Source organism: Pagrus major, chromosome 2 (assembly GCF_040436345.1).
Source record: "Pagrus major chromosome 2, Pma_NU_1.0".
In the NCBI taxonomy this organism is placed as follows: domain Eukaryota; kingdom Metazoa; phylum Chordata; class Actinopteri; order Spariformes; family Sparidae; genus Pagrus; species Pagrus major.
Genome location: NC_133216.1, coordinates 30,957,172 through 30,973,111, shown reverse-complemented (window position 1 = coordinate 30,973,111; position 15,940 = coordinate 30,957,172). Strand labels below are relative to the sequence as shown.

Sequence of the window (15,940 nt, the reverse complement as noted above, 5' to 3'; positions counted from 1 at the left end):
TATGAACTGTGGGTAATTCCCTCAGACAAAGTCTGCAGAAATGCCGACTTGCGGAGAGTGGCCAGGGAGGGATCAAAGTGAGCCCTCATGCCCTTGACAATTTGACAGTGGACAGCCCTAAACCCTCACAGACTTACCAGGACCGCGCCTCAAAGTCTGTGAGTCTGTCAGTGTGGATACAGGGATTCGGCTTTATATGGCTGATCCAAACCGAAGAAGTCGGACATGGTGACAGGCATTAAGAATAACTATAATAACTGTACAGAAATAGCCATCTTCTCACTAATGGTCTTGTTTGCTTGTGTAAGCCATAAAGATGCATCAGTATTAAACTGAGACTGTTTCATAACCAGTTAAATGTTCCCTCCAACTAGAAACATAACAAAGACAAAAATTGTTGAATATCAAGAAATTTTATCTTCACAACTGGAAAAAGGCATTATGGTAAACTGCATTAAAACATGTCAGAAGCACACTACTTCTGGTTCATCTTTGGTAATTAACAGGCTGTTGTAAATGTGGATATGAGAAATACAATCTATAAATATGAAACATGCTCTCTGCTGATTGGGAGTGTAAGTGCCATGATTGTAACAATATTTCTTCTAGAAATAGTGCATATTAGTGATTTTTCCTCCACTACTAATCTACTCATTTCATATAAAACCTACATTTTCTGGATATTTGAAGTAGTTGCTCTGAATCCTTTGATATATTAATAAATTATGATGTACAGAGCAGACAACATCACAACTATCTGCAGTAAAAAGGCAGATGCAATTACACCAAGGCCGCATTTTGGGCTTCTTCGATAGTGGTAACGAGTAAGATAGTAAAACAATTCAAAAGAGAAACGTGTGATCATCAACACATTTCATGTCTGAATGTTCATCATCAATGTGAAAAGCTGAATTCTGTCCAGCTGTTTGTGGTTTCAGTCTCAGTGTCCCAGTTGCCGGTCGTCGTACGTGCTGTACCTCTTGACATGGATTCGTCGGACACGCTCACGGAGCTCAGCTCCTCCGGGTCCCTCCTCTTCCTCACTATGAGAGCCACAGTTAGTGTAGCTCCGACGCGTGGCCTCCAGCAGGGAGTTGTCAGGCAGCGGCATCGTCTCATAAAGCAAGGTGTTCAGAGTCTCCTCATAGATTCGAGCTTCAGGAAACTCCACCTGAGGTAGGAAGAGACAGACACAAACTATTTCTATATAATACTAATACTAATGTATGTTCAATACATCAGCTTACAGTTCAAAGTTTCATTCATGCCTGCAAGCAAAGTAAAATAACTGTTGACACAGAAAAACTGCAAATAAACACACATAAAATCCACATTTTCTGTTGGTGTTGACTTAGTACAAATAGGATCCAGCTTAATATAAAGAGACCTCCAGGCTCTCTATGTGTTAAGAGTTATTTCTGTTCCTACAGCATGCAATTACTTTGTAAGTGTTGTCTGTCACAACACTTCAGAGTTTTGGTCACTCCGGTGCCCCCTTTATGTGGACAGATCTCAGCACTTCACGTCACACAGTTTATCATCATCCACTGACATGTGATGAAATGTGACAACGCTATTATTTTCACATTATATACTTGTTAAACTTCAACTCTGTAGCCTTTGTTTTTGATGTTTCCCATTCGCCCTGTTTTGAGGGAAGTTTTTTTCATTACATTTCTGCTGAAATCATCATGCCAGGATGGGTTCGGTGACAGCTGACTGAAAAGTGTGACCCACTTCTGGGATATTTATCTTGAGACTCCTGATCCCATCAACCACATGACTAACTGATGGAATTATCATCACTTCGAGATTGCATCCTATAACTTCATCCAATTAGTATATTGCATTGGTATATTAATTTTAATATTTTAAAAAAATCGATTAAATATTTCACAAAGTGCTGCTCAAACTGGTTTTTGAATCATTTATTTGAACAAACTTTCTTCTGTAAACACATGGCCCTGCTGTGCAGAGAGCACTGGAGAGCAACACACTCTACACCTTCTCCAGCCACCTCACCCACACCTCTTCATCACCTGCACTCTGACTGTGAAAATGACGCCGCATTTTGGAGATAAATACAGTGTTTACAGATTAATGTTGATGTAGACGTTAAACTTATATCATGGGATGATGTAGTTTGGTGTGTTGATGCCCTCACTAGTTTATACCAACAATGTGCAGCATCCATCTCCATGTTTGGCCACTTGGTGTAAGAGACTGACTGCAGCTGTTATATGTACACAACAATTCCTGGAATTAAACTGTTTTGTACTGCTGCAGCTGCAAGAAGAACAATATGTATACTGACAACATTATGGTTTTGCATTAACCATTGACGTTTAGGTCAGACTTAGTAGTATGAGATTAATTTGGATACGAGGAAGTATTGCTACATGTAATGTGTCATGATTTGGACTATTTTGGTGGCTTTTTTTGCGTTTTGCTTTGCTTGTGTGGTTTCAGAGGCGCTCTGGTGAGGCTGGGCGTGGTTTTCCGGTGGGACGGTGCAGCTACCTGTCAACACACCTGCAGCGCATCTAATCAGCAGCGCCAGCACATATACCCTGGTCTTCCTTCTGCTCGCTGCCAGATTATTCTGTCTACTCTACATGGTCGAACCCTCTCTCGTTTGTTTGAGTCTCTGTAGTTGTCATGTGATCTCGCTTCATCTAACCTTGCCTCTCCTTCACTCTCTAGTGAAACCTCTACTCTGAACCGAGCTCCGTTGCCACACCACAACCCCGCCACCAGCACCTCTGCCAACAGTACGCCTGCCACCAGCCTACGCGGAACTCCCTGGAGCCTCTACTAACCCACAACCTTCACCTTAGTGAGTCTCCCTCTCGTCTCTAATGGATTCGCCAGCCGGAGCCTGAGCTACCTGCCACTTTTGACTGCCTCTACCTCAACAAGTACATTTATTTCAACTATCCCCCTATTCTGGTGTCTGCTCCCGCGTCCAATATAAAAAGAAACCTTTACGAACTTTAACAGAAATTATCTTTTTTTCATCCTGCTCTATCAATCGATCCTTTCAATCCTAACTCTAATGCTCTAGATAAACTGAACACGCCCTAGCTCATCCTAACCTTGGTCTGCTTCTTCTCTGTGGCGTAGACGATGGAGGTGCAGCAGACCTCTGCCAGCTTGCGACCCTGACCATAGAAGGACCAGCAGCAAATCTCGTCTCCAATCACGTCTTTGATGAAGAGGACACGGCCGTTGAAGCTGAGAGAGAGCCTGTCAAACAGCTCGATGTTCTTCAACAGGTTGTCGTCCGAGTTACTGTTGAGACAAAAGCAAACTGATGTAGAGAAGAAGTGCATCATCATTTACTCCATGCTGTGGCCTGTAGCTCATTACTTTAGTAGCTCGAAAAATTAGTGCTGCCCTTGCTGAGTACTTTGAAGAAGAAATAAATTGATTATCTTTGTAATAATGGAAGCACGAGGGCCTTTGGGGGAAGGCTATCTTACCTGGTGTAGGAGTACTTGTTATTGCTTCTGTTATAGACCAGCTTGACCACGGGCTAACAGAAGAAAAGAGATTGATTAATTAACTGAATTTCATTGATTTATTACTGAAATGCACCAACTATGAATTCACTTCAAGTAGGCGTCAACCATTTGGCAAGAGTACCATGACAAGAGAGCAGAAAAGTCACATCAAATAAAGTTTAAGGATATGATTAATGTTATTTTATCTTTTAATTAACAACAACAAATCTCATGAAAGCCAGATCAATCACAAGATAATATTGATGCTGTTTTACTGATATTTTTCTGGTTGTAACATAGCACTGAGGCAGGATCTAACTTGAGGAGATGTTGTTAAAGAAAAACTAATTATATTTTCAGTAGCAGTGATTCCAGATCCATCACAAATAAATAAATTCCAGCTGTGGAAGCTGTGTTTACCTTGGCAGAAGACTGGATGAGCCTCTCCTCTTCCTTACTGGAGGTGACCACAGGTATAACACACAGGGGTTGCTCTTTATTGCCCTGTCAATCACAAACCAACATACACTGGGAGTTAAAGGTTTCATGGGCAGGGCTGAAGTGCTATTTGTACTGTAGTGCACATAAGATGGGCTCATGCGTGCGTACATGTGCACATGTGCTGGGTGCTGGCATGTATGCTGCCTAGCTATAAACTGAGAGGAGGCAGGTTGTGTGTTGTTCATTCATAAACTACTTGACATGATGATGAATGAACGACAGCCGGTGAGCTTAGATTTCTATGTCTTGCTGCCTCACGGACTGTCCCACTGGAAACGGAAGGATGTGTAAACTTTGGCAGTCCAGCAGACTTTCCTGTGAACCTGTCAGCATGATGAACGTCCACTGACATTAGACTTCACAGATGGTGCAGCAACCTGTACTGCTGCTATAGCCTAGATGCACTATGATCCAGAGTAATGCTGTTGTAGAGCTGAACTGAACTCACTACTGCAGCAAACACACAGTCATGGCAAAGCAATGCGAACCACAAACTGTAAACTGAAGGAAGGCTTAGATAATGTCAAAGGAAGTAAATACTAAGTAGGATGTAGAATCCTCTATCATGGTATATGGTATTTTATTGTGATAAAATACATTTATGATAAATCAACAAAGAAACCATTTATAGATAAATCAAACCGTAGCAGCAGCTGCGTGAGGATGTGTGAGGCTGTACTTAGGCACAGCAGTGCTTTGAGCTAAATGCTACCATTAGCATGCTAACCCGCTCACAATGACATTGCTTGTCACAATCTTACTTTGGCTGGTTAGCATGCTAAAATTCGCTGATTACACACTGTACAACCTGAGATATTTCAGTGTGGCCCAAAGTGGTAGACCAACCGACTGACAGACATTGCCATCCCTAGATTTTCTTTTGCTAATCCAGTGAAGCAATAACCTGGCAAGGTACTTTAACATGCTGAGGCAAAAATACTGTAAATCCAAATTGCCTGAAAGCAGTCCCATTCTTGAATTTGTGACACTGCCTCCAACGCTTTCAAAAAAGTGCCAAATGTATGAATTGACATCTCTGTAGAAAGAGAACTGAAGTGGTTGACAAATCTCACAGTTCAATATTTTCTTATATGCAATTAATCTGTTTGGGAACTGGACCTGAAATTCAACAGCAGAAAGTTAAGCTGCTTCCAAGTTAGTGTTCTCAAGTGAAAATATTCAGGTGGAGTTTTCGATGCTGAACATCACTGATTAGTCAAACACATGCCTCCAGACTGCCACAGCATGTGGACATCATTACATAAAGGCTAAAGGCAAACACTGGCTGTCACAAGTAACAGAACTCTGGATGTAATTTTGTGGGGATGTTGACATTTAATTCAGTGAGTCATTGAGTAGCTTCTCAATCAGTCTATAAAATAACAAAATAAAGACAGAAAATGAGAGAAAGAACAAAAAGTGATTTAATGAAGTTAAATACAGAACTAAAAATAGAGTGGATTTCATAGCTATTATTCATTCTTGTATTGCCTACACTGAGTTTTCATGTAGTGTATTCATTTTCACTCTATTCTGAAGATTGTCACTAATTAATTAATTAATTATTTGCATTAACAGTTACTTATAGCCTGAATTCCACACAGAATCACTGGATTCTTGTGATCTGAGATCTCAATTTGCATAATATTACAATAAATATAACTAACTACCACAACCCATCTGCTAATACACAAACTGTCCAGAGAAGACTTAATACAATTACAGATCCTATCTTCTCATCATTTCAAATAAGCTCAGTGTGTATGTGACTGACCTGCAGGGTGTTTTGACAGAGTTCCACTAGGCCCTGGATGAGGTAATACTTTGCCTCAGCCAGCAGCTCCTGGACAGCCTGTCGACCTTTGGGTAAGATGACCGTGCTGTCACGCAGGTAGCACAGGATGCTGCCAAAGTGTTTCCCACTACGGTCAATCAGGATCCAACCTGAACGGAAACAACAGAGCATGCTGACAATATGTACATCCAAGCCACTGGTGCACAACAATGCTGTGGCATCAACAGAGTCTGCAGACTGTCACTGAAATGTAACAATGTGTTGTCAACATAACAAGAGGCCCATTGTCTTTGAGGAAAAATGATGCTGTAGCTCATTCATTCTCAGCTGGACCCGTTGTGATCATGATGAGCGTGAAGTGTTAGTGGTGGAGAAGACATTTGTGATCTAATTTCATCAAATATGGAGTCATGTGTTTTGTAAAAGTATACAGACAATCAGTCATGACACTGTAATCACTCACTGTTTGTGTATATTTGTTGCAAAATGGATTTTAGTCACAGTGAACTGGTGCCTGCAGTTCACAAATGGCTTACCTTCTTTATCAGTGAACACTTCTTTCTTTCCACTAAACATGGCTTTCAGCATGGAGTTCTGCCTGGTCAGCACTTGCAGCGTGGTGTAAAATAAGTTCCCGCCAACGTTAAGTCGGACATACTTGTTGCCCAGGCCCAGCGCTCCTCGATAACTGCAGGTCTTGGTCTTGGGACAGGCCAGAGGAGGGGGCGGGGAGGTGCAGTCGGACTGGGTGTGATGCTGGGGCAGGCAGCTGTCCCCGGACATGTCCCTTTGGAGGTAGATGACCACCCTGCAGACGGAGGTCCGAAGGTACCCCGCCGTGGTGACAGCTACTGATGAGGCCACCGCAACCTTTCACTGCTCCAGATCATTCCTGGCAAAAACACAGAGCTCTTAACTGGAGCTGAAAATTCTCTATGGAGCAACACAGGAAAGGTCACTGCTGATAGACTGTTTGCAGGTAAAGCAGGACACCCAGTGGTTGAAGGTATGTATCACAATACAGAGGAAGCCACCTACCCCACTGTTATCTTTTCCTCAGTTCCCCTTCCCATTAAATGGAATGTGGCTAGGCAGGAAACTAGAGGAGCAGCAAAGGGGCACATATCATTGAGTTAAAGAAGAAATGATGACCATATCTACAGGGCAGGCAGCTCATTTAACTTAAACTTAATTCAAATTCACAGCTGATATCCAATATCTAACAGTTTGGCAGTGGTCCCCCATATCAACATTTTATCAGAATGTTGATATGTACGACATTAACATCTTAAATTGTTTTATTATGTCATGTACAGCAGTGCTAGCTATGAGACATTAGGGTTTAACTTCCAATGGCTGTCCACTTGAAGTTATTTGGCTAGCTTGTTTTACACTCGAAAATACACCCAGAGTCTCGACGAAGTATCCAAAGAAATAGACTTGACTCGTGAAGAATAGCTTACCCAACTTAACAAATTACCAACAGCAAGTGTACTTGCTCTTACTTTGCTAAAAGTCGGCTGTCTTAGTTAATCAACTATAAGTGAGCAAACAACAGGCTGTGGTTTAGCTCGGATGTCCTGTTTGGTGGTAACGTTACACAGATGTACACTGAACTCCCTCTAAAAAACTGCCCGTTTTAGCATTTTCTTGCTCGTGAGCAAAAGTCCCAACACTGTATAACACAACTTTTGTACTTGAAATTAGCTATGGTCTTCTGGTCAATTCGTCTTGTCGATACTCCATCATTTAACGCTTTATTGTATCAAAATAGTATTGTAAAACTATATTCGCTTTGCGTCACTCACTTAACGTTACCGCTACTTCCTGTGTGGGTGTGTTTAGCTAATGTTAGCTAAAGTTGAATAGGGTGGGCAAACTTTCAGTACGTATGCGTGACAAAACAACACACACTAACCGATCCTAAACGTTGGACATGTATTGAAATGTGGGTTTTTTTTAATGACCACACACTGAATAGGTTATAACGTATAATAAAACCCGGAAGATCAAAATTCTCAAGATGTGTAACGTTATGCTCCACTAAACAAAAGTTACATTAAACTGACAGATTTTACAATGGAGTGCGTAACGTTATCGTCCCTAGCTACAACCACTAGTGAACAACACGTAACCTGACTATCAGTTTACGAGCTTTGGCGTTTACTCACCGACCTCTCCGTGCTGTCTTCATGTGCTGTCAGACAAACCCACCACCATCCGGCTAATCGGCCTTGACTTTATCGCCGTGAGACAGATATCCAAAAGGGTATCAAAGATTTTAGTGGTAAAAAAAAAACTATGTAAAGTTAAACTCTCTTCTCCTTCTTCTTCTTCGAAAGAGTTTACCACACGCTGTATGTTGGGAAGCATAATGCTGCCCTCTACAGGCAGTGACACGCACTGCGAGGGCTAATACCCATCCCCTGCATGTACTGCAGGTACTGCAAGTTCATGTAGGTGAAGATGATAATAAAGAACGTGGAGAGGGTACTTACAATTACAATGTTCTCTGAGGATCAAATAAGACAATTTGAACCCTTTTTAAAAAAATCATTTTTGCATCTTGATTGGAGAATTGATATTTTGCCATCCTGGGGAGAACTGTAGGCACCTTACACAGGGAGCCATCCTCTTGTCCCTGCTCTTCCCCCAGCCTCTTTACTGGGTTGCTGTTGAGTTAGTAGTGCCTATTGCTGGGCTACTGGTGCACCATAAAAGTGGAGAAAAGCCATACTTTAGTTTGTTGGATGTGGTCAGGAAAGGACTGTTCCAAGAAGCAGGTTTAGTGAGTTAGCTGGATAATGTTGCAGGGTCTGCTGGAGTGAAAGTGGGGACCCTCTCAAAAGGGGAACATGGACTGGTATAAAAAGACGAAGACATTCCAGTTCCAGTGCTCCAATGAGGAAAATAAAATCCTTACAGTAAATCAAAATAAGGCAATATCAAGTCAATCAAGTAACCAATCTCACTGATGTGATTTAGAAAGTCAAACATTTTTATGCTCTCATTATCATGACCTCGTTTTTTGTTTTTTATTTTGACTTTAATAATGTATCATTTTGACTTCCTCTGTGTTGTTTTTTATTTAGTAGCACCTAATCCATTGAGTCTCATTTTACAAATCATATACATTAACAGAAATAACTGACAGGCAACACATAAATTGTTTTTACTGGGCAGTAAGAGGTTATCTTTAATACTTTGATTTAATGAAGTCCACAACACAGACCGGACATCATCTCTGAAGCTCTGATAGTAGGCTGTCAGGCAACATTTGATAGTCGTTATACTGTCGACATTACGGTAAAGAATCTTATTTCCGATATACTTTCAAAATAAAACCCCATCGACTTAAACTGAGAATCTATCTGCAGTCATTCTGTCGTATGATTTTATGATACATATAACTGCACGTTTGCTGAGTGGTGAAAATGATCAAGGAGCAAAGTGACATCAGCCACCACGCACGCACACGCACGCCGACAGCAGCGTTTGGTTTCCCTGGCAGCGGCAGGAGGAGGAGCTTCAGCTGACGGTTTACTTGCTATGCCACATAGCCAACAACACAGAGCCATCTGCGTTAACGGCGATCACGGTTACAACAGGTAAAACACATCGTTTTCTGACACGAAACTAGCTGAATAGGGTTTAATATACCGTCAGCCATCCAAGGAGCGTAACCTTAACAAGGGTAGCGTGTGTTTTTATACGTTTTCCAATTAGCTTTTGTCAGCAGGCTAGTGACATGTAGCTAACTAGCTGAGTTGATAAAAACTAATTTTAGGATAGGTCACTGTGGAAAAACACCCAAAAGTATGTGAACCGTCTAGCTATTTGATACTTTCCCACCTTTTTAATAACCTTACCATTCATTTTGCGAAGGTAACGTTGGCGTTAAGTCATTATCTCACACGCATAATACAGTGTAAGCTAGCAGTCTTATCAACCAGGTATCTTTCGAAGAAAGCTAACGTTATCTTACAGCCTGTGTCTGACGTGGAGCGTTACATATAAGCCAAGGGTCTAATTGATAAAGGTTCGTGCTAAACATATGGTCTCTCACTGAAGGTCACAGTTCAATGAAATGTGTTATTTTGAATCATGGGGGTCATATGTTCACAGACACACTGTCACTGTGTGAGAGTCTGAAAAGCAGCTCGTCAGCATTTGGTTATCAGCTGTGAAGCCTGTTGATTTCAGTGCACAGTTATCTAACGGATCGTTCTTACAGGATTCAGCGAAATATATCTTGTAAGAGAGGACTTCTCACGGGATAGCCTACAAGCTATATTTGAGTCGTGGTCCTCATCCCTCATCTGTCATGTCTCCTTTGTGACAGGCCCTGCGGCCATGGCTAAAGACCCATTAGCCGAGGCTGGCTTTTACTTTGATGACCTCAATAAGCTTCGGGTGCTGGAGCCTGATGTCAGCCAGAAGACCTCAGAGCTCAAGGAAGAGTGTAAAGAATTTGTGGACAGTAAGCACTGAATAGTTTATCAAGTCCATAATTAAGCTGTGCCTGTTTTAGTCCTCCAACATCAACAGGTCCTACAGGATCGACAAATATGTGTCTTCCTTTGCAGAAATTGGCCAGTTTCAGAAGATAGTGGGAGGTCTTATTGAGCTGGTGGATGAATTGGCAAAAGAAGCAGAGACAGAAAAGATGAAGGTAAGATTAGAATTTGAAGCTGCTTTTCTTTGGCTAATGCAAAAGATGTTGATGTTCTTTCTCGTATAGCTAAAGCTATAAAACACCTGTATGTGGTTGAACTCTCATTGAACCCACCCTAGGTGTATTAAGTATCCTGTACAGTATGTGCTTCTGTTTGATCATCAGAGCAACATGTTATTACAGTAATACAAATGATCTTGTGTTCCTCTCCTTCAGGCAATTGGGGCCAGAAACCTGCTGAAGTCAGTTGCAAAGCAAAGAGAGGCTCAACAGCAGCAGCTTCAGGCTCTCATAGCTGAGAAGAAGATGCAGCTGGAGAGGTAAACAGTGTGTGGATGGATTCCATAACCCAGCCAACACAGTGCTGATTTGTGTGGGATAATTAATGGTTTCCTGTCCATTTAAACTACAAGGGACTTTTAAGAGGTTCTGAATCAGTCTCAGTTTAATACTGATGCCTCTGTATGACTTACATATAAGCACACAAGACCGTCAGTGAGACAATTGGCTATTTCTTTGTTTCCCCACCATCATCATATTGCAGTTATTAATCTTACATAGCCACAAATAGATACGTAACGTCATTGATACGCATCCTGCAAACAGTTGTGTTTAAAGCAGGAAAAACAGTATTAAAAATATGGCTTTCTTTCATTCGCTTTCAAAACAAATGCACACACTAGACAGATCAAGATCTTTATGACAGGAGGTGGTGGTGCTCAAACTGCCTTTTCCATTAGTGCCGTTAGAATCAACAACAAATGAAAGTTGCTTGTGGCCACTTTACATTCAGCACACAATTAAAACCTTCCAACGTTCAAGTAAAAGTCAGTCCTGGATGATGGCTGCATAAATAGAAAAAGTCAATGGTTTAAGATGTTTATAAGCTTGCCTTAACTGATATTTACATGTTTACAACTCATCTCAGAGGTTCAGTGTCACACCAGGGGCCAAATGTAGGAAACTCTGTGTATATTCAGGTGTAGAAATCTGAGTACACACAAAACAGGAAACGCAGTCTTTCCGTGAGATAAATAAAAACCCTACGTACGTCTGTTCCCACGTGTCTTTTCCTCATACATCTCAATCATCCTGAAATGTTACACACATCAACAAGTCGTCTGGCCATCCCCACAATTTACTATAAATGGCTGTCAACATGCCCCCAATTACCTGGTTTGCATATAAAGGGCCAGAATTTAGTTTCGTTTTAAGGAGAAATGTCAATAAGCTGTTGAGGAGGAGAGGGGATCCCTGCACACTCTCCACCTGATGAGCGGTCATCATCATGGGCCAGGACACTGAGAAGTCGGTCTAACCTAATTTGCGTTTTGGCAATGTCCTCGCCGCTGGTCAAAGCAGACCAGAGCAGTTGTTGTATCATTTGGCCCGGCCATTACGCACAGCTACAGCCCTTACATAGTGCCGGCCACACCTGAAGGATTCTTACTCTCCAATAATACAGGAAAATAATCTTCATTTACGTAGATAAAGATCATGCATTTATTTGTTTTTTACATAAAGATCATTATAATTTTCATAATGCTTACTAACAAACATATTTACAGAAGACAGTAAAAACAAGGTTAACAAATTGCAAATTACTGTGTAATCAAAGTGAAGGTTTTTTAAACTATAGATTAGATCCCAACACAATTCAGTGAAAAAAGCAGCTCTAAATAAAATGTCACACTCATTCACAATTTTCTTCTCCTGTTTTGCCAACTTGCACAATCACACTAATCAGACTGAAAAGACTGCGTGCCTGGTACACATGGTGATAGATGTGTGGTAAAATGTGTACCAGTACGCACAGTCTCACCCTCTGTGGATTTTTATACATTTGGTAATCTGCGTGCAAAGTGGCGTAAGTACATTTTTCGTGTGTACGCATTGTTTATACATTTGGCCCCTGCTGTGCTGTGTACACTCCATCTAAGCAGGTTTCCTTGCCACTTAGTAATATCAGGCACAACATCACAGCTTAATGGAGCACAGCTTAGCAAAAGGCAAACAGTTAAAAGGGTTAGGTAAGAGTCATGGATAAATGGTGGAAATAGAAGTTAAAAGCATTTTCATTCAAACTTCTTTTTTTGTGTTTCATCTGCTTTTTCCAAGTGCATGTAGAAAAGTGTACGTACCTGTGTTCACTGTATCATGGTATCTACTATACAAGGCATTACGTCTTTCTATTTCCATGTTTCAGATATCGTATTGAGTATGAGGCCTTGTCCAAAGTGGAGTCGGAGCAGAACGAGTTCATCGACCAGTTTATTCTGCAGAAGTGAGGATGTAACCGAGACAGAGAAAATGTCTGCGACCACGTTCCCAGAGTGCCTGTCCTGTTTTCTCTGGCCAATGATATCCCCGCCAGAGAATTACTCTGCTGCAACTCCTTTTCTGAAGCAATCCCAAAGCTCCAACGTCATCCGAAAACATCTACATCCCCTCGGTACATCTTTTTTCAGACATACCTGTGTGTGAAGCAACAGCCAGCTACCTACTGTGGTTGTTCCTACCCTGGTCAGCAGGTGTGACGATTAACAGTGATGTAAGCTTGAATATTTTTGGAACGTGAAGTTCTGTACACACCAAATGTCTCATCATCTCAGACCAACATCAAAGAAGATGGAGCTATTTATACAAAGGAATATTATTTATACTATTTATACTGAAGAATTACTCTGTATATCTAGTTTTACTACTTTTTGTATCAATTGAAATACTGCATGTGCATGCTTCTGTAAATACATTTGACTTTATTAGAAAAAATTTGACATCCGGATTTGATCATGTGTGTTATTTTTGCTTTAATTCCATTGTTGTGGTACAACCAGTGTGTGGGCAGACCACACGAGGAATACATTCTCTTCTTCAAATACATTTCTTATTTCTGTTATGTGCAGCATTGTCCTTCATGTATTAATTTAGATGACAAAAGGTTATACTTGAATAAATACTGTATTAAATTGTACAATAAAATGCGTCATTTTTGCTGTCAATACAGTGCCTATGAAAAGTATTCACCCCCTTGGATGTTTTCCCGTTTAATTGTTTTTATAAATAGAATTATAGTCAATATAATTTCACTTTCATGACAAAAAATGTACAAAAAACCCTCATTAATGTCGAAGTGAAAACAGATTTGTACAAAGTAATGTCAATTAATTAAAAATATGTAATATAAACTAAGTGATTGCATAAGTATTCACCCCCTTTAAAGTGGCTGACCTGATTCAACAGGGGTCCAGCCAACTGGTGCTAGTATTCTCACAATTAGTGAAACCACCTGAGTGCAGTGAATGTGTCTCAAGTGATTGTAGTATAAAGACACGTGTATCTGAAGGTCCAGGCTGTGGCTGAACTTGAAAAAAGGCAGTTGACGCCCAATCCCTGTGCAACCTGACAGCTTTAGCAGTTTTGCAAAGAACAAATGGAGTAAAACTGCAGTGTCCAGATGTGCAGGACTGACTGAGACCTATCTACAAGGTGCAGCTTCTAAATACTGACTTGAAGGGGGTGAATACTATGAGAAATTAAATAGTCTTTAATTCTGTAATCAGTGTATGGCAGAGAACTTTCACCTTTTGTGTAAGGGTCAGAAAGTCACACGAGGGGCAATTCAGATAAAACAGCAAAGGGTCACCGCCCTGGGAAAGGCAGTATCAACACAGACATCAGGGGGTCAATGTTTTGGGAGGGAGTATTTAACAACTGTCCTAAAGTTTGTAACTACTTTATTTAAGTCAGAGACATTTGAAGGACTGGAGAGAACACTTCCATGCTGAATGTATTCAAGAGATCTGATTAATCACACTGACTCTAAAATTCTTTGGAGAATGAGCATCTCTCTACCTCACAAAGGAGAATTTCCCTTACATTACGACGAGGATGGGATGGACGCATTTTACAATTCCACATTAATTCAGTCAGTCAGTCTGTTAATTAATTGATGAATTAATTGAACAATTAGTTAATTAATTAATTGAGCATTTAAGGAATTCATTCATTGATTATTTACTTAATTCATACAGCTCTGGAAAAATTATCAGTTTCTCTGATGTTACTATTTATAGGTATGTGTTTGAGTAAAATGAACAGTTTTGTTTTCTTCTATCAACTACTGACAACATTTCTCCCAAATTCCAAATAAAAATATTGTCATTTAGAGCATTTATTTGCAGAAAACGACAAATGGTCAAAATAACAAAAGATGCGTAGATGTGTTTTCAGACCTCAAATGAAACAAAGAAAACAAGTTCATATTCATTCATAAACAACACGATACTAATGTTTTAACTTAGGAAGAGTTCAGAAATCAATATTTGGTGGAATAACCCTGATTGTCAATCACAGCTTTCATGCGTCTTGGCATGCTCTCCACCAGTCCTTCACATTGCTGTTGGGTGACTTTATGCTCCTGGCGCAAAAATTCAAGCAGCTCAGCTTTGTTTGATGGCTTGTGACCATCCATCTTCCTCTTGATCACATTCCAGAGGTTTTCAATGGGGTTCAGGTCCAGAGATTGGGCTGGCCATGACAGGGTCTTGATCTGGTGGTCCTTCATCCACACCTTGATTGACTTAGCTGTGTGGCATGGAGCATTGTCCTGCTGGAAAAAACAATCCTCAGAGTTGGGGAACAGTGTCAGAGCAGAAGGAAGCAAGTTTTCTTCCAGGATAACCTTGTCTGTGGCTTGATTCATGCATCCTTCACAAACACGAATCTGCCTGATTCCAGCCTTGCTGAAGCTGAAGCACCCCCAGATCGTCACCGATCCTCCACCAAATTTCACAGTCGGTGCGAGACACTGTGGCTTGTAGGCCTCTCCAGGTCTCCGTCTAACCAGTAGATGACCAGTGTTGGGCAAAGCTGAAAATTGGACTCATTAGAGAAGATGACCTTACTCCCGTCCAATCCTTATAGTATTTTGCAAACCTCAGCCTGGCTCTTCTTTGCTTCTCACTGATGAAGGGCTTTTTCTAGCTTCACACGACTTGAGCCCCTAGGAGCCTGTTTCGAACCATTCTCACCGTGCACTTCACCCCAGCTGCCATTTGCCATTCTGTTTGTAGGTCACTTGATGTCATCCTATGGTTGCTGAGTGACATTCGAATGAGTTGACGGTCATCCCGGTCAGTGGAGAGTCATTTTCACCCTCTGCCGGTCTGTAGCTTTGTTGTCCCCAATGTCTGCTGCTTGACCTTGTTCTTATGAACCGCCGTCTTAGAAATTTTAAGGATGGAAGCAACCTGACGCTCACTGTATCCCTCTGCCAGTCAAACCAGAATTGAACCCGTCTTTTCCTCACTCGAAAACTTCAATGGTCAATGGTCAATAGTTATTTTTTGATTGATTTGAAGACCACAGCAGTGGTTTTTATACTTTTCCTCGTTAAATAAGATTTGGGTACAGGTGATCACCTAATCAGTACCTCATTAAGTAGAATGAGGTGTGCTTGTGTTG

The 15,940-nt window shown here is 41.0% G+C and overlaps 2 protein-coding genes across 4 annotated transcripts; one reads left to right on the top strand and one right to left on the bottom strand.

The window, feature by feature from the left end:
* Window positions 1-394: 394 nt before the first annotated feature.
* tnfaip1 (tumor necrosis factor, alpha-induced protein 1 (endothelial)) lies at window positions 395-8,114 on the bottom strand. 3 transcript variants are annotated; one of them, XM_073492110.1, is made up of 8 exons: window positions 7,971-8,114; window positions 6,838-6,898; window positions 6,336-6,691; window positions 5,779-5,948; window positions 3,924-4,007; window positions 3,483-3,535; window positions 3,096-3,291; window positions 395-1,171 (listed from the first exon to the last, which is right to left on the bottom strand). In XM_073492110.1, the coding sequence occupies exons 3-8, from the start codon at window positions 6,580-6,582 to the stop codon at window positions 941-943; spliced, it is 981 nt and encodes a 326-aa protein (XP_073348211.1). In that variant the 5' UTR covers window positions 6,583-6,691; window positions 6,838-6,898; window positions 7,971-8,114; the 3' UTR covers window positions 395-940. The 3 variants fall into 3 exon arrangements, with proteins under 3 accessions (XP_073348211.1, XP_073348220.1, XP_073348229.1); XM_073492119.1 differs by having other exon boundaries at window positions 7,975-8,114; XM_073492128.1 differs by lacking the exon at window positions 6,838-6,898.
* Window positions 8,115-9,126: 1,012 nt separating this feature from the next.
* Window positions 9,127-13,496, top strand: ift20 (intraflagellar transport 20 homolog (Chlamydomonas)). Its single transcript, XM_073487298.1, has 5 exons — window positions 9,127-9,407; window positions 10,142-10,279; window positions 10,386-10,471; window positions 10,691-10,794; window positions 12,681-13,496. The coding sequence occupies exons 2-5, from the start codon at window positions 10,153-10,155 to the stop codon at window positions 12,760-12,762; spliced, it is 399 nt and encodes a 132-aa protein (XP_073343399.1). The 5' UTR covers window positions 9,127-9,407; window positions 10,142-10,152; the 3' UTR covers window positions 12,763-13,496.
* Window positions 13,497-15,940: the final 2,444 nt, after the last annotated feature.

Excerpts from the sequence above, each read along its gene's own strand:
- tnfaip1 (XM_073492110.1), bottom strand. The coding sequence starts at position 6,582 with ATGTCCGGGGACAGCTGCCTGCCCCAGCATCACACCCAGTCCGACTGC. Across the intron at positions 5,949-6,335 it reads AGTGTTCACTGATAAAGAAG|GTTGGATCCTGATTGACCGT; the intron begins GTAAGCCATTTG and ends GTTTCCGTTCAG. Across the intron at positions 1,172-3,095 it reads CAGAGAAGAAGCAGACCAAG|GTGGAGTTTCCTGAAGCTCG; the intron begins GTTAGGATGAGC and ends TTCCTACCTCAG.
- ift20 (XM_073487298.1), top strand. The coding sequence starts at position 10,153 with ATGGCTAAAGACCCATTAGCCGAGGCTGGCTTTTACTTTGATGACCTC. Across the intron at positions 10,472-10,690 it reads CAGAGACAGAAAAGATGAAG|GCAATTGGGGCCAGAAACCT; the intron begins GTAAGATTAGAA and ends CCTCTCCTTCAG. Across the intron at positions 10,795-12,680 it reads AAGAAGATGCAGCTGGAGAG|ATATCGTATTGAGTATGAGG; the intron begins GTAAACAGTGTG and ends TCCATGTTTCAG.